The sequence below is a fragment of the Onychomys torridus genome, chromosome 6, assembly GCF_903995425.1.
Source record: "Onychomys torridus chromosome 6, mOncTor1.1, whole genome shotgun sequence".
Taxonomy (NCBI): domain Eukaryota; kingdom Metazoa; phylum Chordata; class Mammalia; order Rodentia; family Cricetidae; genus Onychomys; species Onychomys torridus.
Window position 1 is genome coordinate 110,089,884 of NC_050448.1, and position 23,263 is coordinate 110,113,146.

General features: G+C 38.9%; 1 protein-coding gene across 1 annotated transcript in view; it reads left to right on the forward strand.

The window, feature by feature from the left end:
- The window catches only part of Tacr3 (tachykinin receptor 3), a 95,754-nt gene that overhangs the window by 68,560 nt on the left and 3,931 nt on the right, over window positions 1–23,263 (forward strand). The window contains exon 4 of the mRNA XM_036190425.1: window positions 22,696–22,892. Coding sequence (XP_036046318.1) covers window positions 22,696–22,892 — 197 coding nt within the window. The remainder of the gene's footprint in view (window positions 1–22,695; window positions 22,893–23,263) is intronic.

Below are 23,263 nucleotides of genomic sequence, written 5' to 3' on the forward strand. Positions count from 1 at the left end.
AACTGGGTGCTAGGGAAATTCCCAAGAATCTGCAAAGATGACTCCAGATTAGACTACTAGCAATAGTAGAAAGGGTGCCTGAACTGACTTACTCCAGTAATCAGATCGGTGATTACCCTAACTGTCATCATAGAGCCTTTCTCCAGTAACTGATGGAAGCAGATGCAGAGATCCACAGCTGGGCACCAGGCTGAGCTCCAGGAGTCCAGTCGAAGAGAGAGAAGAGGGATTCTATGGGCAAGGGGCATCAAGACCATGATGGGAAATTGTACAGAGACAACAAAACCAAGCTAATGGGAACTCATGATCTTTAGACCAACACCTGTGAATCCTCCATGGGACTGGACTTGGCCCTCTGCACAAGCAAGACAGTTGTGTAGCTTGATCTATTTAAGGGGCCCTCAGAAAGTAGGACCCATCCCTGGTGCATGAGCTACCTTTTTAGAGCCCACTACCTATGGTAGGACACCTTGCACAGCCTTGAGGCAGGAGGAGGGGCTTGGACCTGCCTCTACTGAATGTACCAAGCTCTGCTGACTCCCCATGGGAGGCCTTACCTTCTTGTAGGAGGGAATAGGGAGGTGGGTTGGGGGGCAGAGGCTGAAGGGGCAGAAGGAAGGAAGAGGGCAATCTGTGATTAGTATGTAAAATGAATAAAGAATTTTAAAAAATGTGTATATATATATATATATGTTTCAAACTCTCAGGTCCTATAGTAAAGCTTCAATACATTCTAAATAGATTCCTGTGCTGAGTGACGGATGGATTAGTGTTATCTACATGTGGATATCCACATCTAGAGGCTATGTTTTTACTAACGTGTGTTTTTGTATATCATTGTCCCGAACTGGTGGCCACAGCTATGTGGGTTTATTTCTCAGTCATCTCTTCTATTCCTTTGACCTACACAGCATTTATGCCAGAACCATACAGTTGTGTTACTATGACATTATAATAAATTTAAATTTAAAATCAGGTGTTGTCTATGACACAAACAACATTGCTCTTTCTGCTTAGGATCAAACTAGCTATTCCAAGTTTTATTGATTTTTTCTAAATCTTTAAAGAATATAATTAAGATTTCAATGGTGCTTGTATTGACCCTGTAGATTTTTGGTAAAATAACCACATACAATATTGGTTTTGCCAACCAATAAGCATAGTTTTTCCCATCTTCTAGTGTCTTCAATTTTTTAGCCTGTGTTTTAGATGTTTTATTATAAAAGTCTCTCTTCTCCTTGGTTAGGTTTAATTTTGTTTTGTTTTAGCAATTTGGAGTTCTTTTTCCTTTTATTATTCTCTGATAGTTCATTATTGATATGTAGAAGGCTATTGATTTTTGTATGCTGATTTTTGTATCCTGCTAATTTACTGAAAATATGTATTAGACCTAGAAGGTTTTTCTGTGGAGTCACTAGGAATTTTCAAGTATACTATAATGTCATCTGCAAATAGGGAAATTTTATTTCTTTCTTATATGTATCCCTTTATTTCTCTTGATTTAACGCTCTAACAATTTAAGCTCTATAATAAGATGGAGGATAGTGGATACTGTCTCATTCCTGACTTTTTAGGAAATACTTGGAGAGTTTCCCTACTTAGTACATCTTCTTTGTAGACTTGTCATATGCATGCTTTCTTATGCTGAGGAATGTTTACCTGATTCCTGGTTTATTCATGACTTGTATCATAAAGGGATGCTGAACTCTAGGCAGACTTTTCTTTCCCACCTGCCAGTTCCCAAATAACTGACAGAGATTTATTATTAGTTATAAATGCTCAGGCTTATTATCAACCAACTCTTACGCTTAAATTAACGCATTTCTATTCATCTGTGTGCTTCCCTGAGACTCATGGCTTTTACCTGTCCTACATGTCCTGTTTCCTCTCCATCTGGCTGGAGACTCCTCTGACTCTGCCCTTCTTCTTCCCAGCATTCTCTCTGCCTCAAAAATCTTGCCCAGCTATTGGCCAATCAGCTTTTCATTAACAATGAGAGCAACACATTTTCACAGTGTACAGGATTATTTCACCGCACTGAACTTTGTCAAAGGCCTTTGCTGAAGATATTGAGGCAATCTAACTATTTCTGTCCTTAATTTATGTACTATTTGCAATTTATTGATTTGCATACATGGAATGATAACAAATAGCTACAGTGTATGATGTTATTGTGTTCTTGAATTCAGGTGCAGGAGCTGAGAATGTTTGTATCCAAATTTATCAGAGAAATTGGTCTATGGGGTTGTTGCTGTTGTTGTTGTGTCCTTATTCAATTTTGATACAAGAGTATTACTGGCTATCAAGAATCAATTTGGCAGTATTCTTTTCCTTCCTAATATATAGAACACTATTCCTTCCTTTTCTAATGTATAGAATACGTCCCTTCCCTTTCCAATGTAAAGAATACTATCCCTTCCTTTCCTAATGTATAGAACACTTTTAGGAGCATTGGTAGTAGCTCTTCTTTAAAAATTTGGTAGAATTTGAAGGCAGCCCCCTTGGTCACAAACATTGGTGCTTCATTCTCATTACTTGGTATAGAACTATTTATGTTGTTCATGTCTTTTTGATTTAATATATGTCTTCAGGGAGTCATGCCCTTTCCTAAAGAGAAAGAAGGACGAATGGATGAAGGGAAAGGGGAGGTTGGGGAGAGTGACTGGGAGGAGAGGAAAGAGGGAATAAGTGATTGGGCTGGAAAATTAATTAATTAATTTTAAAAAGTCTTCAGATTTATTCATTTTTTCCTATTGGGGAAATATAAATATTCAATGTTCTTCTTAATGATTATCTGGATTTAATTGAAATCTGTTAGAACTGTCTCTTTATCATTTCTATTTTTATTAATTTTGGTTTTGTCTTTCTTTGGTAGATTTGGCTAGGGGCTTGTCAATCTTGTTTATTTCTTCAGGAAACTCTTTATTGTTACGTATTGTTCTTTTTGTCTCTGTTTCATTTATTTCTGCCCTGTCCTATAAATTTTTTGTCTCTACTGATTGGGAGTTTGACTTGTTCTCATGTATGTAAGATTTTGAGATATAGATTCAGGTTAATTATTTAAGATCTTTCTGAAATTTTATGTGAACACTTGTGGATATAAGCTTTCATCTTCAGAACTGGCTTACCTATACTGCAATGGTTCTAGTAAAATGTGTGTTTATTTTTATTTGATTCACAGAATTTTTTAATATCCTGCCTGATTTTTTTCAAAGATGTACTGAGCTTTCAAGAATGTTCTGTCCAGTTTCCAAGTATTTGTGTAGTTTTGCTTGCTATTGAATTATGGTTTTGCTGCACTGTGATCTAATAAGAAAGAAGAAATTATTCTGAATCTTTCTATTTGTTAAGAGTTGCTTTGTGGACCAGAATGTGGTCTCTTTTAGAAAAAATTTCATGGATGGCTGGAAAGATATATATTCTGTTCCTGTTGGATGGAACATTCTGTGGGTTCTGTTAAGACTTTTTAATCCATAGTGTAAGTTGATCCTGAAGTTTGTTGTCTTTTAGTTTAGGGACCTAACTAAAGAAGAGTGTTGGCTATTGAAATCATCTCATTACTATTTGTTGTTGCCTGGTCTATATAGTTACATGATGGCTAGGACTACATACAGAGACCCTGTCTCAATTTTTTTTAAAAAAAGGGGAAAAATAAAGAAGGAAATTGGAAGCCCCAATATTGGATACATATTCACAATTTTACATTTTCTTGATGAGTAATTCTCTTTTATTAATATATAGTAGCCTTCTTTTTCTTTCCTGAATAATTTTGGATAGAACTCAATTTTCCTGGTATCAAAATGACTATACTAGCTAATTTTCGCCCATTCACTTGGTAGATTAATCTCCATCTTTTGACTCTCAATCTATGGTTGTATTTACTAGTGAAACATGCTGTGTTACAAAAACAAATAGTTGGGTCTTGTTTTCTAGCCCAGTCAAATGGTCAGAGTTTGTACTGGTGAGTTGAGGCCATTTACATTTAAGATATTATTGAAATATGTTCACTAACTCCTGGAAACTCAATTGCTTTGTGACTGGCTGTTTTAATGTTTGTTTGTTTTTCTCTCTCCTCTTTGACTTGTAAGGGTTTGCGGCTATATTATGTTGGGCATGATAGATTCCTTCCTTGCTCTGCTCTGTTAATACTCCCCTCTAGTGAAATTCATTCTTTCTTTGGCTTTCATGAGTCATGGAGAGTCATGGAGACTCTTCTCTTCTTTACAAAATACTCTTTTAGATGTCTTTGGCAGTTCTAGCTTGGAAGTATTATCTGCCTCACTTTGTGATTATCTTGATTATATTTATTACTCCATCAATTTTTTTATTAATTATGTTTATTTATTGTACTTGTCAACAGTTTCCCCTTCCTGCTCTCCTCCCTTTCCATGCCCCCAACTCTCTTCTGCACTCCCACCACAATCTACTCCCTCTCTGTTTGTGTACAGAAAGGGGCAGGCAGCCCATGGATATCAGCAAAGCATGGCATATCAAGTTGAGATAGGACTAAGCTCCTCCTCTTGTATTAAGCCTGGGCAAGGCAGCTCTGTATGAGGAATAAGTTCCCAAAAGCCAGCCACAGTGTTAGGGACAGAGCCTGCTCCCACTGCTACGAGTCCCACAAGCAGACCAAGCTACAAAACAGTCATACATATGTAATGGACTTAGGTCCCATGCAGGCTCCCTGACTGTCAGTCTAGACCCTGTGAGCATCTATGAGCCCAGGTTAGTTGTTTCTGGGGGTTCCCTTGTAATGTCTTGACTCCACCAATTTTTTAAGAGACAAATTTGCTGGATATTACAATCTTGTTGATTATTTGCTTTCAGGATTTGAACTGTATTGTTTCATGCTTTCCTGGCTTTTAGAGTTGCTGATGACAGCTCTAATGTTATTCTGACTATCACTGTATATGAGTCAGCTTTTATCTTCACAATTATCAATATTGTTTCTTTGCTTTGTATTTTGGCACCTCGACTATGTCGTGGAGACGTTTGTCTCTGGACCTGGAGATTCTAAATGCCTTTCGTGTCTGTATATTCATTTTTACCTCTAGAATTTGGACATTTTCTGTTGCAATTTCATTGAATAAATATATTCTCTATGACTTTTTCATCTCAGACCCTTCTTATATCCCATGCATTCTTATGTTTGATCTCTTGATCATACTCCAAAGTTTTAAGATGTTTCAGTCATGGTCTTCCATTTCCAAGACACTACCAGGATAAGTTTCTATGGTGATTCTCAAAAAGTAATGTAATTGAAACTGTCACTTGAGCTGAGACTGAAGAATGAGTCCTTTTATGTACTGAGCAATGCCTTCAGCAGCTCAGAGGTATGAACAGAAATTTGTTCAGAAAAATAGTTAAGTAGAGAAATTCAGTAATAGATGCTTAAATGATAGAATAGAAAGATCCTTTAATAGACTGTTGTTAGTTTATTACTCTTTACTGTTTTACTCTTTGCTCTTTGAGAGCCCACTACCCAGCTCCCAAATAAATACACATGGAGTCTTATTCTTATGAATACCGAGCCTTAGCTTGGCTTATTTCTAGCCAGCTTTTCTTAACTTAAATTATCCTATCTGCATTTTGCCTCTGGGCTTTTTTTTTTTTTTCTTGCTTCTGTATATCTTACTTTAACTCTTACTCCGTGGCTGGCTGGGTGGCTGGGCAGCTGGCCCTTTGTGTCCTCCTCTCCTTGTTTTCTTGCTCCTCCTATTTATTCTCTCTGCCTGCCAGGCCTGCCTATTTCTCTCTCCTGCCTTGCTATTGGCACCTCTTTATTAGACCAATCAAGTGTTTTAGACAGGCAAATTAATACAGCTTCACAGAGTTAAACAAATGCAACATAAAAGAATGCAACACATCTTTGCATCATTAAACTAATGTCCCACAGCATAAACAAATATAACACATCTTAAAATAATTTTCCACAACATAGACCATGAGATAAAAATTTTGAAAATATTGCTATCCCATTCTGAATTTATTAAAGAAAAACATAAAAAGGAATAAACAGTGACTGGCTCTCTATTATGTTTATTGCTGTGTAACAAGTTATCTCCATAAGTAAGGCAGAACTGTACTGCACACCCATTAAAAAAAAGCACTAGGGAGGCTGAGCAAAGAGCAACATGTGATTAACACCAGCCTCGGGTACAGAAAGATATGATGCCTTCACAAAACAAAAGAGAGGGAAATACTTGTCAAAAATGGTCAACCTCACCTGGCAAGATATGCACCTGTATGAAACCAAATCTCAGTGGCATACCATTATACCCATTGATTAATGTATCTCTCTGCACTCATCAGAGAAGCTTCTATTTGAAGTAGTTGGTAATTAGCATAGAGACCAACAACTGGCAAAAGCCCAGAAAATAAAAGACTGCAGAATGCTCAGTCCTAAATGGAACATACACAACAATCCCTTCTCCCAAGGCTCAAGGATCATGGAGGAAGAGGCAGTGGAAAGAGCGTCAGAGCTAGAGGCATTGAGAGACTACAAGGAAACAGAATTTTATGGATACAGTGAGGCAGCTACACATAGGAACTCAGCATATGTATAGCCCTATACAAACCCAAGACCAAATCCCAGCATGGAGAAGAAACTTGGACATGAAATTCCACCATAGCCATGGAGCTGTTGGTGATTGTAAGCTAATAAGTGCGAGAAGGGGAGTCAGGTTTTGTAAGAGTGTAGCTCCTAGTAAGTTAGCCAGGCTCCAGTGCAATGATACATACATGTATATTTTAGCAGCAAAAATTGGTCATGATTTTTTAAGGATACAGTATTGTGTATGTGGGGCAGAAGGATTGGATCTGGGAGTGTTGAAGCAGGAGATTGTGATATTGTGATTAAAACAATATATGAAATTCTCAAAGAATTAATACAAATTTTAAAACCTCCTGTTCCTATTACAAGACTGCATTTGTACTCTAATATACATTTTGCATATTTTGACTATATGCACTATGAATAATGTATATTTATTACATGTTTGTATTTATTTAGTCACATGCATACCTCCAAAGTAGACAGAATTTGTAAAATGATATTTGACTTAAAAAATATTAGATGCCTCAAAGACAAGGATCAGTCACAATATTTATCATATTTAGGAATTTCATCTAAAATTTATTGTTGAAATTGGTCTTATTCTGATTTCCACAATACTGGTAAATAAGTCTACATCCATTGTTTTAAAATCACAAGCATTGCACTGACTGTTTTCTATTTTGTTTCTCTTCTAACAAATAAATTGTCAGAGGTGAATACTTAAGTGTGATAACTAAGAAGCTTCATCAAAAGGGCTCACTCTTCAATCTAAGCTCAAGTGACAGATTCAATTTGATTTTTGAGTTGCATGAAAACCACAACTAATGTATCTCTTCAGTCAGCAAAGAAGCCTTCTGGATACTTTGTCATTCCTTCTTTTCTTATCACGGAAAGCAGATCTTGTGATAAAGATCATATTTAATTTAAAAGAGGCCAAAGTGATAGGCATAGAATCCCTGTTCTGCCCTGTACACTGCTGTAGACAAATTTCTATATGGTCTTATTAAATAAAGAACACAGAGCCAAATATAAGGGTGAAAGCCTTAGAGATCAGGGAAATAGTGAGAGCCACCAACCACCTTACCTCACCAGCTCTGTAGCTTCCAAAATGCCATGATTTCCTGTCTACCCGTGCCTTTATTGCCTTGCTGTTTATCTGCCCTCTCATTGGCTCTTAGCCCAGCTACCTCACCTCCTTGTCACTACCTCTCTGTACACACCTCCAGGTCTCTATGGTTGGTCCTGGGATTAAAGGCATGTGTCACCACTCTTGTGTCTGTTCCCTAGTATGACCTTAAACACACAGAGACCCTGCCTGCCAAGGAATTGGATTAAGGGCATGTGCTACCACTGCCTGACTTTTGCTATTTCCTCCAATCTCCAAGCACACTTTATTTATTAACATACAAATAAAATATCACCACACACTGATGCAAGACTGTCACAGGCAATCTAAACCACCCTGGAGAGCTACGTTTCACTAGGACCCTATACAGCAATTTACTTCCTAGTTTACTTGATAGTGTGATGTCTATTACAAACATGACATTTAAGACACTTGCTCAGCCTACCATAACAAAATACCTCAGATTGATTGCCTTGAACAATAAATTTATTTTCTCACAATTTTGAAGCCTAAGAGTTTGAGACCAAAGTGTCATCAGGCCTGATTTCTTACAAACAGCTACAACTTTGTTTCTTCACAGGGTCATTCATCTCTCTCTCTCTCTCTCTCTCTCTCTCTCTCTCTCTCTCTCTCTCTCTCTCTCTCTGTGTGTGTGTGTGTGTGTGTGTGTGTATGTTAACTCTCAGATTGGATCAACACCCACTCCAATGACCTCGTATTCATTTAAATATATTTTGAATGACCCTCTGTGCAAATACAATCATATTCTTGAGTTACTGAAAACTAAGACTTTAATACATGAATTTGAGGAGGTTAAAATCCAGCCCATATTATTTTGTACTCTAGTTCTTCCAAATTCTGTCTTACATGTAAAATGTATTTACTTTATCAATTCTTAAATTCAAATCCATATATATATTCTTACTTGAAATATGGGTTGGACTTGAAGATCTCCAATCTGATACAAGTTCTTTCTACCTATAAAAGCTGCTGTACAACAGTTGTAGGTTTTTTTTCCCAGTTGACACATTTCCTACAGGAGAATGGAGAAAACCCCATGAGACTGACAGGGTAAACAAAAAGTTACATGTCTAAAACAGAAAAATCACTAATGGCCCCTGCTCCACCACCACTCCCCTAGTATACAGAGGGATAAATATGTGCTTAGGGAGGCAACAGGCCAGATCCAGACAGAACGTTTAGCTGTGGGAATAGACTCCCTGGGCCTGTGGACTGTTTACAAGAGGTCCAGAAGGCTCCATGCTTGCAGCCTTTATGGGTCTTCACCTACATTAGGGTGAGCTTTTCATGATGCATCTGATTTTTTAGGCACCCCTGCTCCTGTAATTAACCCCTCACACACACTTCAACTACTCACCTCCAAAAACCTCATTGGTTTGCCAACTTGGACATTTGTATAACCGTTATCTGGGGCTTTCACAGGTTCCCTTTCTAGAGTGAATAAATGTGTGTATCTGTGTGTCTGTGTGTCTGTGTGTTTCATCTCCCCAGGAAAAGTCTGTCACCTAACAATTGTGATGCCAGTCATGTTACCTATTTCCAAAATACAAAGGCAGAAAGGCCAAGAACAGATATTTTCATTCTAAAGGGGATAAATTAGGAAAAGAATAGGGAGACATTGAGCATTTTGAGATATTACATCAGGACCCCACATTTCATGAACAAATTCCACATTTTTTTTTCTGAGATAAATATGGTGATATTTTATTTGTGCTGAAATGAGATTTTATTTGTATGTTAATAAATAAAGTTACCTGGGGGTCAGAGCTAATAGCAAGCCATAGCAGAAGTCTGGCAATGGTGGCCCTTAATCCTGATCATGTGACAGGCAGATCTCTGTGTGTTCAAGGACACCACCAGCATAGAGACACATGCCTTTAATCTCAATACCAACCATAGAAGACCTGGAGATCTGTACAGACAGGCAATGATGAGGAGGTTATATGGCTAGGTTTACAACCAATGAGAAGGCAGAACAGAAAGTCAGTAAAAAGACAGACACACAGGAAGTAGGTCTCTTTCTCAGGGGAAGGATGGCAGTGGCATTGGGTGGTAAGAAGGGATTTTTAGTCTCAGCTCTTAGCTACTGCTCTGACCTCTTGGGCTTTTAACTCTGCATTTGGCTCTGTGTTTCTTATTAAATAAGACCATTACATCTACAGGTAACAGGATACCAGACTGAAAAATACAAATATCAAGGTTCACCTTCTCCAAGTTAGGACAGTTAGAAACTTTGAAATGCAGTAGGACAAATTCCATTGCATTTACATGATTAAACAATGTGCTCTATCTAGATCTACGTTCTCTGGGCCCATGGTGGCAATAGAGCCTTGTTAACCTCCAAACTGTCTTCCTTCTGTTTTCTTGAACAGAAACACATTCATGCCACAGAACAGCTCTACTGTCTGACCTGTAGTAGGCCTTTCCTTATTTGGTCCTGTCTCTGTCCCCAAATCCAAAGCTGACAGATTCTCTACTAGTAAAATCCTCCCTATTTCTGCCATCCACTGAGATACCTGATTAGGTCCTTATGTCATTTCCTATAACCACTTCATCAAATGACAGTGTGGCCAAATGCCTACGTTCTCTCCAGAAAACCCTTCCACATTTTTTGTGATATAGATAGACTCACAATTTTTGTTTACAATTCCTTCGTTATCTGTGTCCTCTCATATTTTGTCAGCAACAGCAAGAGAACCTAGACCATGCCTTTAAACTGTTTAGAATCCCCTTCTGTTAATGCCCAAGCTCCCCACTCACAATCTCTACTTCTCACAAACATTAGAACATCATCTGGCTATATTGTGTGCCATCTGACAAAAATTGTCTTTCCTCCATTGTCCAATAACATTGCATTTTACCCCAGAATTCACCAGACACAGCTAACATATTCATATCCTAGGAGTGAATATTCTATCCATCACTATACATGTGTATACATTATATATCTCTACAACTATAAAAAACTTCCCTAGTGTTCTAGTCTCTTTATGAGCCTTCACTAAAGTTACCTTTCACATCTGCTGTCGAGGGAATTGACTACTTCCTAACTTTCTCTACTATCAAGGTTCAGAAGTAAGACTGGATTATGGTTGCAGGTCTTTGGATCCACTTGGATTTAAGTTTTGTGCATCGGTGACAGATATGGATCTATTTGCAGCCTTCTACACATTGACATCCCAGTTATGCCAGCACCATTTGTTGAAGATGCTTTCTTTTTTCCATTGTTCAGTTTTGCTCTTTTGTCAAAAATTAATATGTTCATGGTGTGTGGGTTAATGTCAGGGTCTTCAATTGGATTCCATTGGTCCACAGTTCGGTTTTTATGCCAGTACCAAGCTGTTTTTATTACAGTAGCTCTACAGTAGAGCTTGAGGTCAGGGATCGTGATGCCTCCAGAGGTTGTTTTATTGTACCGATTCTTTTGGCTATCCTGGGGTTTTTTGTTTTTTCCATATGAAGTTGAGTATTAATTCTTTCCAGTCTGTGAAGAATTGTGTTGGTAATTTGATGGGGATTGTTGAATCTGTAGACTGCCTTTGGTAAACCCATTTTTACTATGTTAATTGCCTATCCATGAGCATGGGAGGTCTTTCCATTTTTTGACATTTCTTCAATTTCTTCTTTTCCAGGGACATTTAAAGTTCTTGTCATATAGGTCCTTCGCTGCTTAGTTAGAGTAACCCCAAGTTATTTTATATCATTTGTAGCTATTGTAAAGGGTGATTTATCTCTGATTTCCTTCTCAGCCTGTTTGTCTACTGTATATAGAAAGGCTACTGATTTTTTTGAGTTGATCTTGTATCCTGCTATGTTGCTGAAGGCTTTTATTAGCTGTATCAGTTCCTTGGTTGAATTTTTGGGGTCACTCATGTATACTAACATGTCATTTGCAAATAGGGAGAGCTTGACCTCTTCCTTTCCAATTTGTATCCCCTTAATCTCTTTATGTTGTCTTATAGCTCTGGCTAGAACTTCAAGTACTATATTGAATAAATAGGGGGAGAGGGGACAGCTTTGCCTTGTTCCTGATTTTAGTGGTATTGCTTTGAGTTTCTCTCCATTTAATTTGATGTTGGCTGTTGGCTTGCTGTTGATTGCCTTTATTATGTTTAGGTATGTTCCCTGTATTCCTGATTGCTCCAAGACCTTTATCATGAAGGGGTGTTGGATTTTGTCAAATGGCTTTTCTGCATCTAGTGAGATGATCATGTGGTTTTTTTCTTTCAGTTTGCTTACATGGTGTATTACATTGACAGACTTTCGTATGTTGAACCACCCTTGCATCCCTGGGATGAAGCCTACTTGATCATGGTGGATAATTGTTTTGATGTCTTCTTGGAGTCTGTTTGCCAGAATTTTATTGAGTATTTTTGCATCAATGTTCATGAGGGAGATCAGTCTGTAGTTCTCTTTCTTTGTTGCATCTTTGTTTGGTTTAGGAATCAGGGTAATTGTAGCCTCATAGAAGGAGTTTGGAAATATACCTTCTGCTTCTATTGTGTGGAACAATTTCAAGAGTATTGGTATTAAGTCTTCTTTGACGATCTGGTAGAATTCTGCACTGAAACCATCTGGTCCAGGGCTTTTTCTGGTTGGGAGACTTTTAATGACTGATTCTATTTCCTTAGGGGTTATTGGACTATTTAAATGGTTTATCTGCTCTTGATTTAACTTAGGTATGTGGTACCTATCCAGAAAATTATCCATTTCTTTTAGATTTTCCAGTTTTGTGGAGTAGAGGTTTTTGAAGTATGACCTGATGATTCTCTGGATTTCCTCATTGTCTGTTGTTATGTCCCCCTTTTCATTTCTGATTTTGTTAATTTGGATGCTCTCTCTCTGTCTTTTGGTTAGTTTGGATAAGGGCTTGTCTATCTTGTTGATCTTCTCAAAGAACCAACTCTTTGTTTCATTAATCCTTTGTATTGTTCTCTTTATTTCTATTTTATTGCTTGCAGCTCTCAATTTGATAATTTCCTGGCATCTGTTCCTCCTGGGAGACTTTGCTTCTTCCTGTTCAAGGGCTTTCAGGTGTGCTGTCAAGTCACTAGCGTGAGATTTCTCCAGCTTCTTTATGTGGGCATTCAGTGCTATGCATTTCCCTCTTAGCACTGCTTTCATAGTATCCCATAAGTTTGGGTATGTGGTGTATTCATTTTCATTGATCTCTAGGAAGTCTTTAATTTCTTTCTTTATTTCTTCCTTAAACTATTGGTGATTCAGTTGAGCATTATTCAGTTTCCATGAGATTGTAGGATTTCTGTAGTTTTTTCTGTTCTTGAAATCTAACTTTAAACCATGGTGGTCTGATAGAACACAGGGGGTTATTCCAATTGTTTTGTATCTGTTGAGATTTGCTTTGTGGCCAAGTATGTGGTCGATTTTAGAGAAGGTTCCATGGAGTGTTGAGAAGAAGGTATATTATTTTTTGTTTGGGTGGAATGTTCTGTAGATATCGATTAAGTCCATTTGAGCCATAACATCAGTTATGTCTCTGTTAAGTTTCAATTTGACCGATCTGTCCAGAGGTGAAAGTGGGGTGTTGAAGTCTCCCACTATTAATGTGTGGGGTTTTATATATGATTTAAGCTTTAGTAATGTTTCTTTTACATATGTGGGTGCCCTTGTGTTTGGGGCATAAATGTTCAGAATTGAGACTTCATCTTGGTGGATCTTTCCTGCGATGAGTATGTAATGTCCTTCATCATCTCTTTTGGTTGATTTTAGTTTGAAGTCTATTTTGCTGGATATTAAGGATGGCTACACCAGCTTGCTTCTTAAGACCATTTGATTGGAAAGCCTTTTCCCAGCCTTTTATTCTTAGGAGGTGTCTGTCTTTGAATTTGAGGTGTGTTCTTGTATGCAGCAGAAAGATGGGACCTGTTTTTGTATCTATTCTGTTAGTCTGTGTCTTTTTATAGGTGAATTGAGTCCATTGATATTAAGGGATATTAATGACCAGTGATTGTTCATTCCTATTGTTATTTTTATTTTTTGGTGGTAGTGTGTGTGTACTTCTCTTCTTTGGGGTATACTGCTGTGGTGTTATCTATTGCCTGTGTTTTCATGGGTGTATCTGCCTTCCTTAGGTTGGAATTTTCCTTCTAGTGCTTTCTGTAAGCCTGGGTTTGTGGATAAGTATTGTTTAAATCTGGTTTTGTCTTGGAAGGTCTTGTTCACTCCATCTATGATGACTGAAAGTTTTGCTGGGTATATTAGTCTAGGCTGGCATCCATGGTCTCTTAGCGTCTGCATTATATCTGTCCAGGTCCTTCTGGCTTTCGAAGTCTCCATTGAGAAATCGGGTGTTATTCTGATGGTATTGCCTTTATAAGTCACTTGGCCGTTTCCTTTGCTGCCCTTAATATTCTTTCTTTATTCTGTATGTTTAGTTGTTTAATTATTATGTGGCGAGGGGACTTTTTGGGGAGGTCTAGTCTGTTTGGTGTTTTATAGGCTTCTTGTATCTTCATATGCATTTCCTTCTTTAAGTTGGGAAAGTTTTCTGTAGATGTAACCGGCTTGTTAAATAAGAAACACAGAACCAATTGCAGAGTTAAAAACCACGAGGTCAGAGCAAGAGCAGAAAACCTTACCCTTCACTGCTTCTGCTGTTCTTCCTCTCCGCCAGAGACCTACTTCTGTGTGTCCTGTCTATTTAAAGACTTTCTGTTCTGTTTTCTCATTGGTTGTAAACCCAGCCACATGACCTCCTCGTCGCTGCCTGTTTGTACAGACCTCCAGGTCTTCTATGGTTGGTATTGAGATTAAAGGCGTGTGTCTGCCATGCTGGCTGTGTCCTTGAACACACAGAGATCTGCCTAGCTCTGCCTCCCAAGTGCTGGGATTAAAGGCGTGCCCCACTACTGCTCAGCTTCTTCTCTGGCTTGCTCTGACCTCAAGGCAACTTTATTGACATACAAATAAAATCACATTTCAATACAAATAAAATATCACTATAGTTTTCTTCTATGATCTTGTTAAATATATTTTCTGTGCCTTTCAGTTGGTATTCTTCTCCTTCCTCTATCCCTATTATTCGTAGGTTTGGTCTTTTCATGGTGTCCCAAATTTCTTGGACATTTTGGGTCATGACTTTGTTGGTGTTAGTGTTGTCTTTGACTGATGAATCTATTTCTTCTACCGTATCTTCAACACCAGAGATCCTCTCTTCCATCTCTTGCATTCTGTTGGTTATACTTGCCTCTGAAATTCCTGTTTGTTTACTCAGATTTTCTATTTCCAGCATTCCTTATGCTGGTGTCTTCTTCATTTTTTCTATTTCCCTCTTCGGGTCTTGGACTGTCTCCCTTGCTTTTTCATGATTTTCTTTCAAGGACTTATTGTTTTCTTCTGCTTTAATTGTCCTTTCCTCTAGTTTTTTATAGCATTCTTCCCATTTTTTGTTATTCTGTTCCTCCACTTTATTTTTGATTTCTTCTATATAAGGCTATAGCCTCTTCATGATGTTACTTACAAGATTGTTTTTTTCTTCTTCTTCTTCTTCTTCTTCTTCTTCTTCTTCTTCTTCTTCTTCTTCTTCTTCTTCTTCTTCCATTCCGTGATGTTCAGGTCTAGCTGTTGGAGAAGGGCTAGGTTCTGGTGATGCTGTATTGCTCTTTATTTTGTTGTATGTACTTCTGCCTTGACATCTGCCCATCTCCTCTTGTGTTCGTTCTTGGTCTTATCAGTGTACTTGGTCCAGAGAGAGCTGACAGATTTGGGGAGCCTCTCTCTGGTCCAGATGGGAGCACTGGTCCAGAAGTGCTCTGGCCGGATAGGAGCTGGGGGGGGCTGGACTCTGAGTCTCCAGAAGTCCCTGGGGTCTCCTTATTTTGTCCAGATGGGAGCTGTCCAGATGGGAGTTCCTCTGGTCTCTGGTCCAGCTGGGAGTTCCAGCACAGGATGGAAGCTGGGGGCTGGTCTCTGATTCTCAGGAAGTGGCTAGGGTCTCCAGCAGATGGGTGTGGGGGCAGGGTGTGGAGACTGCAGGGTCTGTCTGCAGTCTTGGTAAAGGGGAGCCTTCCCGCAGGGCCCGCCAATTGGCTGGAAACTGGGGCCAAGTTGGGCAGGTTCTGCAGGGATTGCCTGTGTCCAGCGGTGGGACCCAGGGGCAGTTGCCTCTCTGGCTATAACCCCAGGCACTCACCTCTGGTCCAGATGGGAGTTCCAGGGCAGACAGGAGCTGGGTGTTGGTCTCTGAGTCTCAGGAAGTGGCTGGGGTCTGGGGCAAATGGATGTGGGGGCAGGGTGTGGAGACTGCAGTGTCTGCCTGCATTCTTGGAAAAAAAGGCTGATTCTATCTTTCTTATGGACACATAGATGAGATTTTACTTCACTTAAAGACACATAAAACATTCTTCCATTCATTTCCTTTTACTCCAGTTATTGCTCATAATACATATATTCTTTGCTTATTTATCTCGAAGTACATTAGACACTGATCTTGTGTTGGGTTCTCTCTGCCTTTCAAAACTCAAGGACAGGTAGAGGAGAAATAGAAGTTGGTACTTTTTTGAGGCTTTTCCTGAGGAGACACAACACAAACTTATATTGACTCCAGATAGAGAAACAAAGACAGACCAGAGTAATGATTATACCAGAGTCCAACATGGTGAATTAGTGAGTTTATTCACGATACTTACGGGAGTATGGATAAGGCATTGCTTACAAAGAGACAACTCAAAAACAGTTACATTACTAAAAAGCTCACCCCAGAATGGAGGGTGATGTCTTGCTCTTGAATACTGCATTCCTAGAGCTCTCTGTAGGGTGTATAGTCAGTGAGTCAGAGAATCTCTTCTCTGGTAATTGTTGAAAGCATCTATAACTGTGGGCAAGAGGTCCATAGATCTTATAATTTTCAGCTTCACCACATATGTGACATTTGCTTACCTCATCAATCTTCCAGACTCACCCCCTCCTTTTTGGAGGGCATGTTTCAAGATAGAATGTTCCAACTAGGAGGGAATTGCTATACAACACTTCATCCCTTCCTCCAACTCTTACATTCTTTCTGTTCTCTCTTCTAGGACATTTCCTGAGCCTTGAAGGGGTGTTGTAGATAGTCATCTAACATCTTAACCAGTGTGTGTGTGTGTGTGTGTGTGTGTGTGTGTGTGTGTGTGTGTGTGTGTTATTACTAGTGATTGAACTCAGGGCCTCTTGCATGAAAATCAAGTGCTATACGACTGAGCTATATCACCATCTAGATGCACATCTAAAAGTAGGCATTGGACCACTATGGCATGGCAACAGTCACTTCTCAGGACTTCACCAGTAGTTATGACTCTTTATGATAACCCATCTACAATACAGAAAATTTCTTCCATGACTGAAACTGACAACTAACCATGACCTGTGAGAATAAGCACAAATGTTTTGAAAACATTTTGATAGAGGCATAACATCCATTTAACAAAACAGTAATGGTGGCTTTCCCGCTGAAGTTTATAACCTTTCCAGTCACAAGTTTTTGTCCTAGCTTTCAGTACCAGTCACGAATTTCCTCCTTTGGAGAAAGCCTTAAATTCAACTAGAAAGCCGTTTCTTGTACCCACAATAGCAATGCCACTGCTGCACCAGCAGACATCTACTGCATGGTATTTTGGTACTGTAGCATTCAGGGACCATAGCTGGGTAGGACTGCTGTTGACAATCACAGCATTAAGTAACTTCAACAGTAAGTTGTTCCCAGCTAGTTCCGGCATATCACTAACAAGAGTAGGAATAGCCTTTATGGTTCGTGGGACCTTGGGGACCTCCTTGGCCAATAACTCATAGGAAGTTAGCACACTTCTGACACTGTGATTTTCATTCCTCAACCCTATAACAGCTTCTAGGGGTACCATTTTCCACCCATTCAGGGTATCTCCTGTACTTAAACTGGTTGGTTGGTTGGTTGGTTGGTTGGTTGTTGAGACTGGGTCTCACCATGTGACTCTGACTGAACTGGAACCCACCATGTAGACTAAGCTGGCCTTGAACTTACAGAGATCCATCTGCCTCTTTCTCTTGAGTACTGGGATTAAAGATGTGCACTACCCCACCAGGATCTGTATCTATTGTTCTAATAACCCACTTTTTCTTTTAGTTAACCCAGACACAGTAGAGTAGTAAGGTAGATGAAAGCATCATGGCCCCTGATTGTTCTTTAGCCCCATTCTGTACATCAATGTTTGTGAAATGGCTACCACCTTCACTGTCACACTAAGATAAGTGTACCTTCTGAGGGTAGCTTCACCTGTAGTTCCAAAAGATCCAATCACTTATCTGGGTTCTTCATCCTTGCATAGCTCTGTGGGCCACATGTATTTCCCCAAGCCCATCATTTTGGTAGACTGGCATAAGCCGTTTTGTTTAACCCAGGTCCAATGGGGAAGTGCTATGCCCTTTGCGTGACTGTGCTCTGTACCTGATGTCTGATAGACTCTTGTCCTGAAATGCAGCTGTAGCCTTTCCCATTGTCTCTCCCTTGGGGACATGTGGCTGTGGAGAGAGCCCAAATATGGGAAACAATTTCCATTTCCAACATACTCTCTGTTTGCTTTTATCCGAACTAGCTTTTACCCACTCACTAATGCCACTGTTCCTGGTACTTTGGGGGGTTGCCAGGAATCAAGGTAGACTCAGCTCTAGATTTCACTAAAGCCTCCCCTACTTTGTAAAAATCATGTTCCCCATAGAGCTCAGCAAAACCACTAAAGCCCTATACCAGTCCCAAGAGCATGAAACAATAAGCGTGGTTCTATCTGGCCTGGAGGACTGGACACCACACACAGCTTTTCTTATCAGCAGCTCTTCCTTTCTCTTTTCTCACCTCATTTTTTCCCCTTTATCGCCCAACTCTTCCCCGGGGTTCAGGGTTTTTGATCCCAGGAAAGGTTCTTTATCACAGAAGTAACTTGTGCTCTCTTTTCTTTATGCCCTGCCAACTTTAAGAAATAAAAATCCAGTACTCTTACCTCAGTTTCTCTTTTATCTAATTTTCTTTCCAAATCAGAGACTAATGTGGAGACATTAAGCACATCTCCTTTTCCCTTCCCAATCCCCCATTACATGAGAAATTTCTCTCTAGGCTGCCATATTGGTCTCAAATGCATTTCTTAGTATACACAGCATGAGCCAGGCAACCTCACCAATGTCTTGCCAACACTCTTGTCCCTTATATGTTACCCTCAGGGACTGTAATATTTGCTCTCTTCCTATAATTGTTCCCTTGGCAACTCTGTGATCATACAGAAGACTCCTCAGCAAGCTTCGTTTCTAACAGGCATGACATGGCATATCACAAAAAGCATTTTAGCAGAATCACATTTGAATAAAACCATCTAACCAAATAGGATTACAATTGAGAGACTGGGTATTTATACATCAAGATATAACATTTAGAGGGTACATAATACAAGCTAGGCCAAACCTCTGCAAGTTATTTATAATTTACTGTCATAACCCTATAAAATCAATCTCTGTTCCCTTTGTTTAATGTATTTTTATGACGCCACACGTATCCTCTCAATGGCTGAATCCTTTACTTATTTTAATGTTGTGATATGTCAGAACATGGTCGAAAGAGGGACGCATGGTGAACAGTGGCTTGGGGAAAAAAAGTCAAAGGGCTTTTACCTCAGGTGCATTTTGTTCTCTGGATGGTTCTTGAATGTGATGTCATGTCTCCTGCAACAAATATTTGCATTTAATTTATAAGACAAGTCTATTCTAGTTGGATGTTGGGACATAGCTATAGAATTCAATCTGGTGAAAGGATATGTGGCATACTGTCCACAGTGGACCCTGAAACTGGATACGGCCTTCTGTCTTGCTTTTGTGCTACAGATATAATCTATAGTAGGTTCCAGGCAATTGTGTTTAAACTGGTCTGTCCTGAGAAAGTTCTGGAGAAGGGCTGCTCTGTTAATATTTAGTATGTGCTTACTGGTGTTTATTTACACATTTTTCTGATCATGTTTTTCTAAAGTCAAACAACCTTACTTGGATCATTGCTTTCTTTGTTATGAAACTGAAGTAAGGTTGTCTACAGCATTAGACTATAGTCCGTTCCATTCTTTCAGGTCCTCAGATCCCAGGTCTTAAAGACAGATCTATGTCAATCAGTGAAGTCTGGTAGATAGTACTAAAACCTAACAATGGGCCCAAAGATTATGTTTCTAACTATAAAAGAAAAATAACATTAAAGTTAATTGTGACTAATGAAGAATAGAAAATAGGTTGCAAACATAATGTATATATGCAAATATTTTATCTGATGTATGAGTATAGATTTTTTTTTATTCATGTGAGTTTCATATAACTTTCTACAGACAATAGTCTAAGCTTCAGTTATGTAGATATCCATATTGGTTAGATTTGGAATAGTGTCTAATTTCTTGATGATCTTAACATCACTACCATAATATGCTTATAATATGCCTATATCCTCAAATTTTCTGAGATAATTGACAACATTCAGAATTATTTCCTTACTTGGGATGAAATTTTTAAGCCCTGCATTTGAAACTGAAGTGCCAAAACTTGTGGAATAGTATTTAAATTTAATTGTTTTTCTTTTTGTTGTTTGTTTATTAGTAACTTGTAGTTCAAATAAGAAGGCCTGTATTTTTCAATGCAATATCCACTTAGGTTTCTAACACAGAAAACAGATACAGGAAGGGATAGGATGTGGTCTATTTGTTAGTTCTATATGGTCTGTGGAGAGCTAATCAAAGTGTTTCTTTCACAGAGAATTAACTACTTAGACATTCAAAAAGAAAAAATATTACACTGAAAAATATGACTCCTAGATGTTTTTGTAATAGTTAGCAGTTATTTTAATTTCCTAGACCAATTCTTTCCTTATGACCTAAACCTCAAAATCATCCATCCTGCTGTGATTGAATGTGAGGAACAGCTTCAGGCCTAGCAGCCTAACATGAGCGAGGCACAGAAATCTAACATTTCATTTCCCTCTGATACATGAAGAATAAGTGGGTACTTGTCTCACAAACAATGATCTGTGTTTAAATCCTGCATGTATGGTTAAAGTGGGCTCTTAACAACTGCAAATAGGTACTGGGCAAGGGAGATGGTTCCACTGGTAAATGTGTTTGCTACCAAGCCTGAAGACCTATGTTGGATCCCTGAAACCCACATAGTGGAGGGGACAAAACATCCCAAAAAAGTCCTCTGACCATCACATACTCCATAGCACATGTGTGCCCTCACACATACAAAAATACACAAAAATAAACAGATAGATAGATGGGTGGGTGGGTGGGTGGGTGGATGGATGGATGGACGGATAAGAAAGCACCACTGGATTTCTTCCTGAGGACTCCCCACCCAGATTTTCTTCTGGATGAAAGACTCAGCCTTGAGTGTGTATCTTGTCACCCAAAACAAGGCCTGTGAAACTACCACCATAGCAAGAAAGTCCATCATTCCATACTACATCCTAGGATTTCTTTTGTGCATTCTCAGCCCTTATATAGACTGGCCTCAGTTCCATGTCTCAGCGCTCACTGAAGAGGAACCATTCCTCCCCAACCCATCTTTGCTTCTGCTGGCCCCTGTTCAAGCACCTAGTGTGTCATGTGGATATCGTGTGGGGAGGCATGACACAAAATTCTATTCATCCCAGATAGAGAACACATGCCAGATAAAAGTAATGATACAGTGAAGTCCAAATTGATGAACCAATAAGTTTATTTGTGTTACTGAAATTAATGTGGGTAAAGGGTTATTTACAGGAGCAGAGGCAACTCAAGGCAACTGCATCACCAAACACTGACTCAGGAACCTGCATCCCTAGAGAGCTCTGCATGACTTGAAGGCATCGGAGATGGCAGATCTCTCTCCAGCAACTGTTTACTATTTCTATAACCTTAGGGAGGAACCCTAAGAAATTGCAGTGTTTGACTTTCTGGGATATGTGGATTGTTTACTCTTTGAGTCCCATGAGCTTCCCACTCTACTTCCCACAGGAAACATTTCCACTTGGACCTCCCTAAGCCTTAAAGGGCCTTCCTTCAGGATGAAAGATTTCAACTCTGAGGGAGTTGCTACACAAAATGGTCCTACTCAAATGCAATCTTCTAGGATATAAAGTTTTAAAAATATGAAAACAAAAAATTGAAACTTGGTATCCAAGAAAATTCCTTTTGAGATTATGGGGGAAGGACCGGGATTCTCCTTGTTCTGAAAGTGGTATCCATTTCTACCTACCAGTAAATGACACTAACACAAATCAATCATATAAGCCAATCACTTACTTATAAATTGAAAGTTAGTGATTATATATTATAATCATTATTCAAAGAAAGTGTCTCTACAAATAATTTTCAGACAGTTGCCTAGTGGGCACAATATTAACAAAATTTAAATAGTCTATAGCTCAGAGAAAACTGTAACAAATAATGAAGAACCAGCCCATCTCCTATAGAATAATATACCTTCATAATGACTTAGTTCCCCTAAATATGGTTTCACTATTACACATTACATGTTATCACAGCCTAACCTAGCTCCTGTCTCCCTCTCCACAGGTTTTTGTAAACACTTTCTCTAGGTCAATTTTTGTGTGTACATGGTACAGAGATTTGAGCCAGGTCATTATTGTGCATTCTAGGCAAATACTCTGCCATTGAACTATATCCCTAGCCCTAATCCAAACCAATTAAAATAAACTTATTTGTATTTGTTAGTAGTGTCACTTACTATTAGGTAGAGATGGAATTGTGGCACAATATAACTTTTGATATGTAGCTTAGACAAGCATATATGTACATATATAATATGTATACATACATGTATATATTTAGAGAGAGAGAGTATATATTAATTTTTACCATTTACAGTGCTTCAGCTATTCATTAAGTGTGCTATATATTTTATGTATTTAGCTATAGTGCTTAAAAATAATTTATAAAATGCTATGGAAACTATTCTTATGACTTTTTAACTTGCTCAAAGTGATTTTATCCTTTCTTTCCAGGTGGTAAAAATGATGATTATTGTCGTGGTGACATTTGCCATCTGCTGGCTACCCTATCACATTTATTTCATTCTCACTGCGATCTACCAACAGTTAAATAGGTGGAAATACATCCAACAGATCTACTTGGCTAGCTTCTGGCTAGCAATGAGCTCAACTATGTACAACCCCATCATCTACTGCTGTTTGAATAAAAGGTAAAAACAATACCACTGGCACCGGTCTCTTACCACTTCCACCGTCCCTGGACGCACATGTCATTCATGGTTCTTGGAGCTGATTTAAAGTACAGACATGGGAGACAGTGTAAGAACTCAGAGGGGAACACAGAGCTTGCTGTAGGCTTTTCTTACTTCACAAAATGTCCCACTTTAAAACTTAGATACCCAAAAGTGTTACTACATCAGTGGTTCTCAACCTTCCTAATGCTGTGACCCTTTTATACAGTTCCTCATATTGTGGTGACTCCAAACTATAAAACTATTTTCTTTTTTTGTTTTTTTTTTTTTGAAGCTGAGGATCGAACCCAGGGCCTTGCGCTTGCTAGGCAAACACTCTACCACTGAGC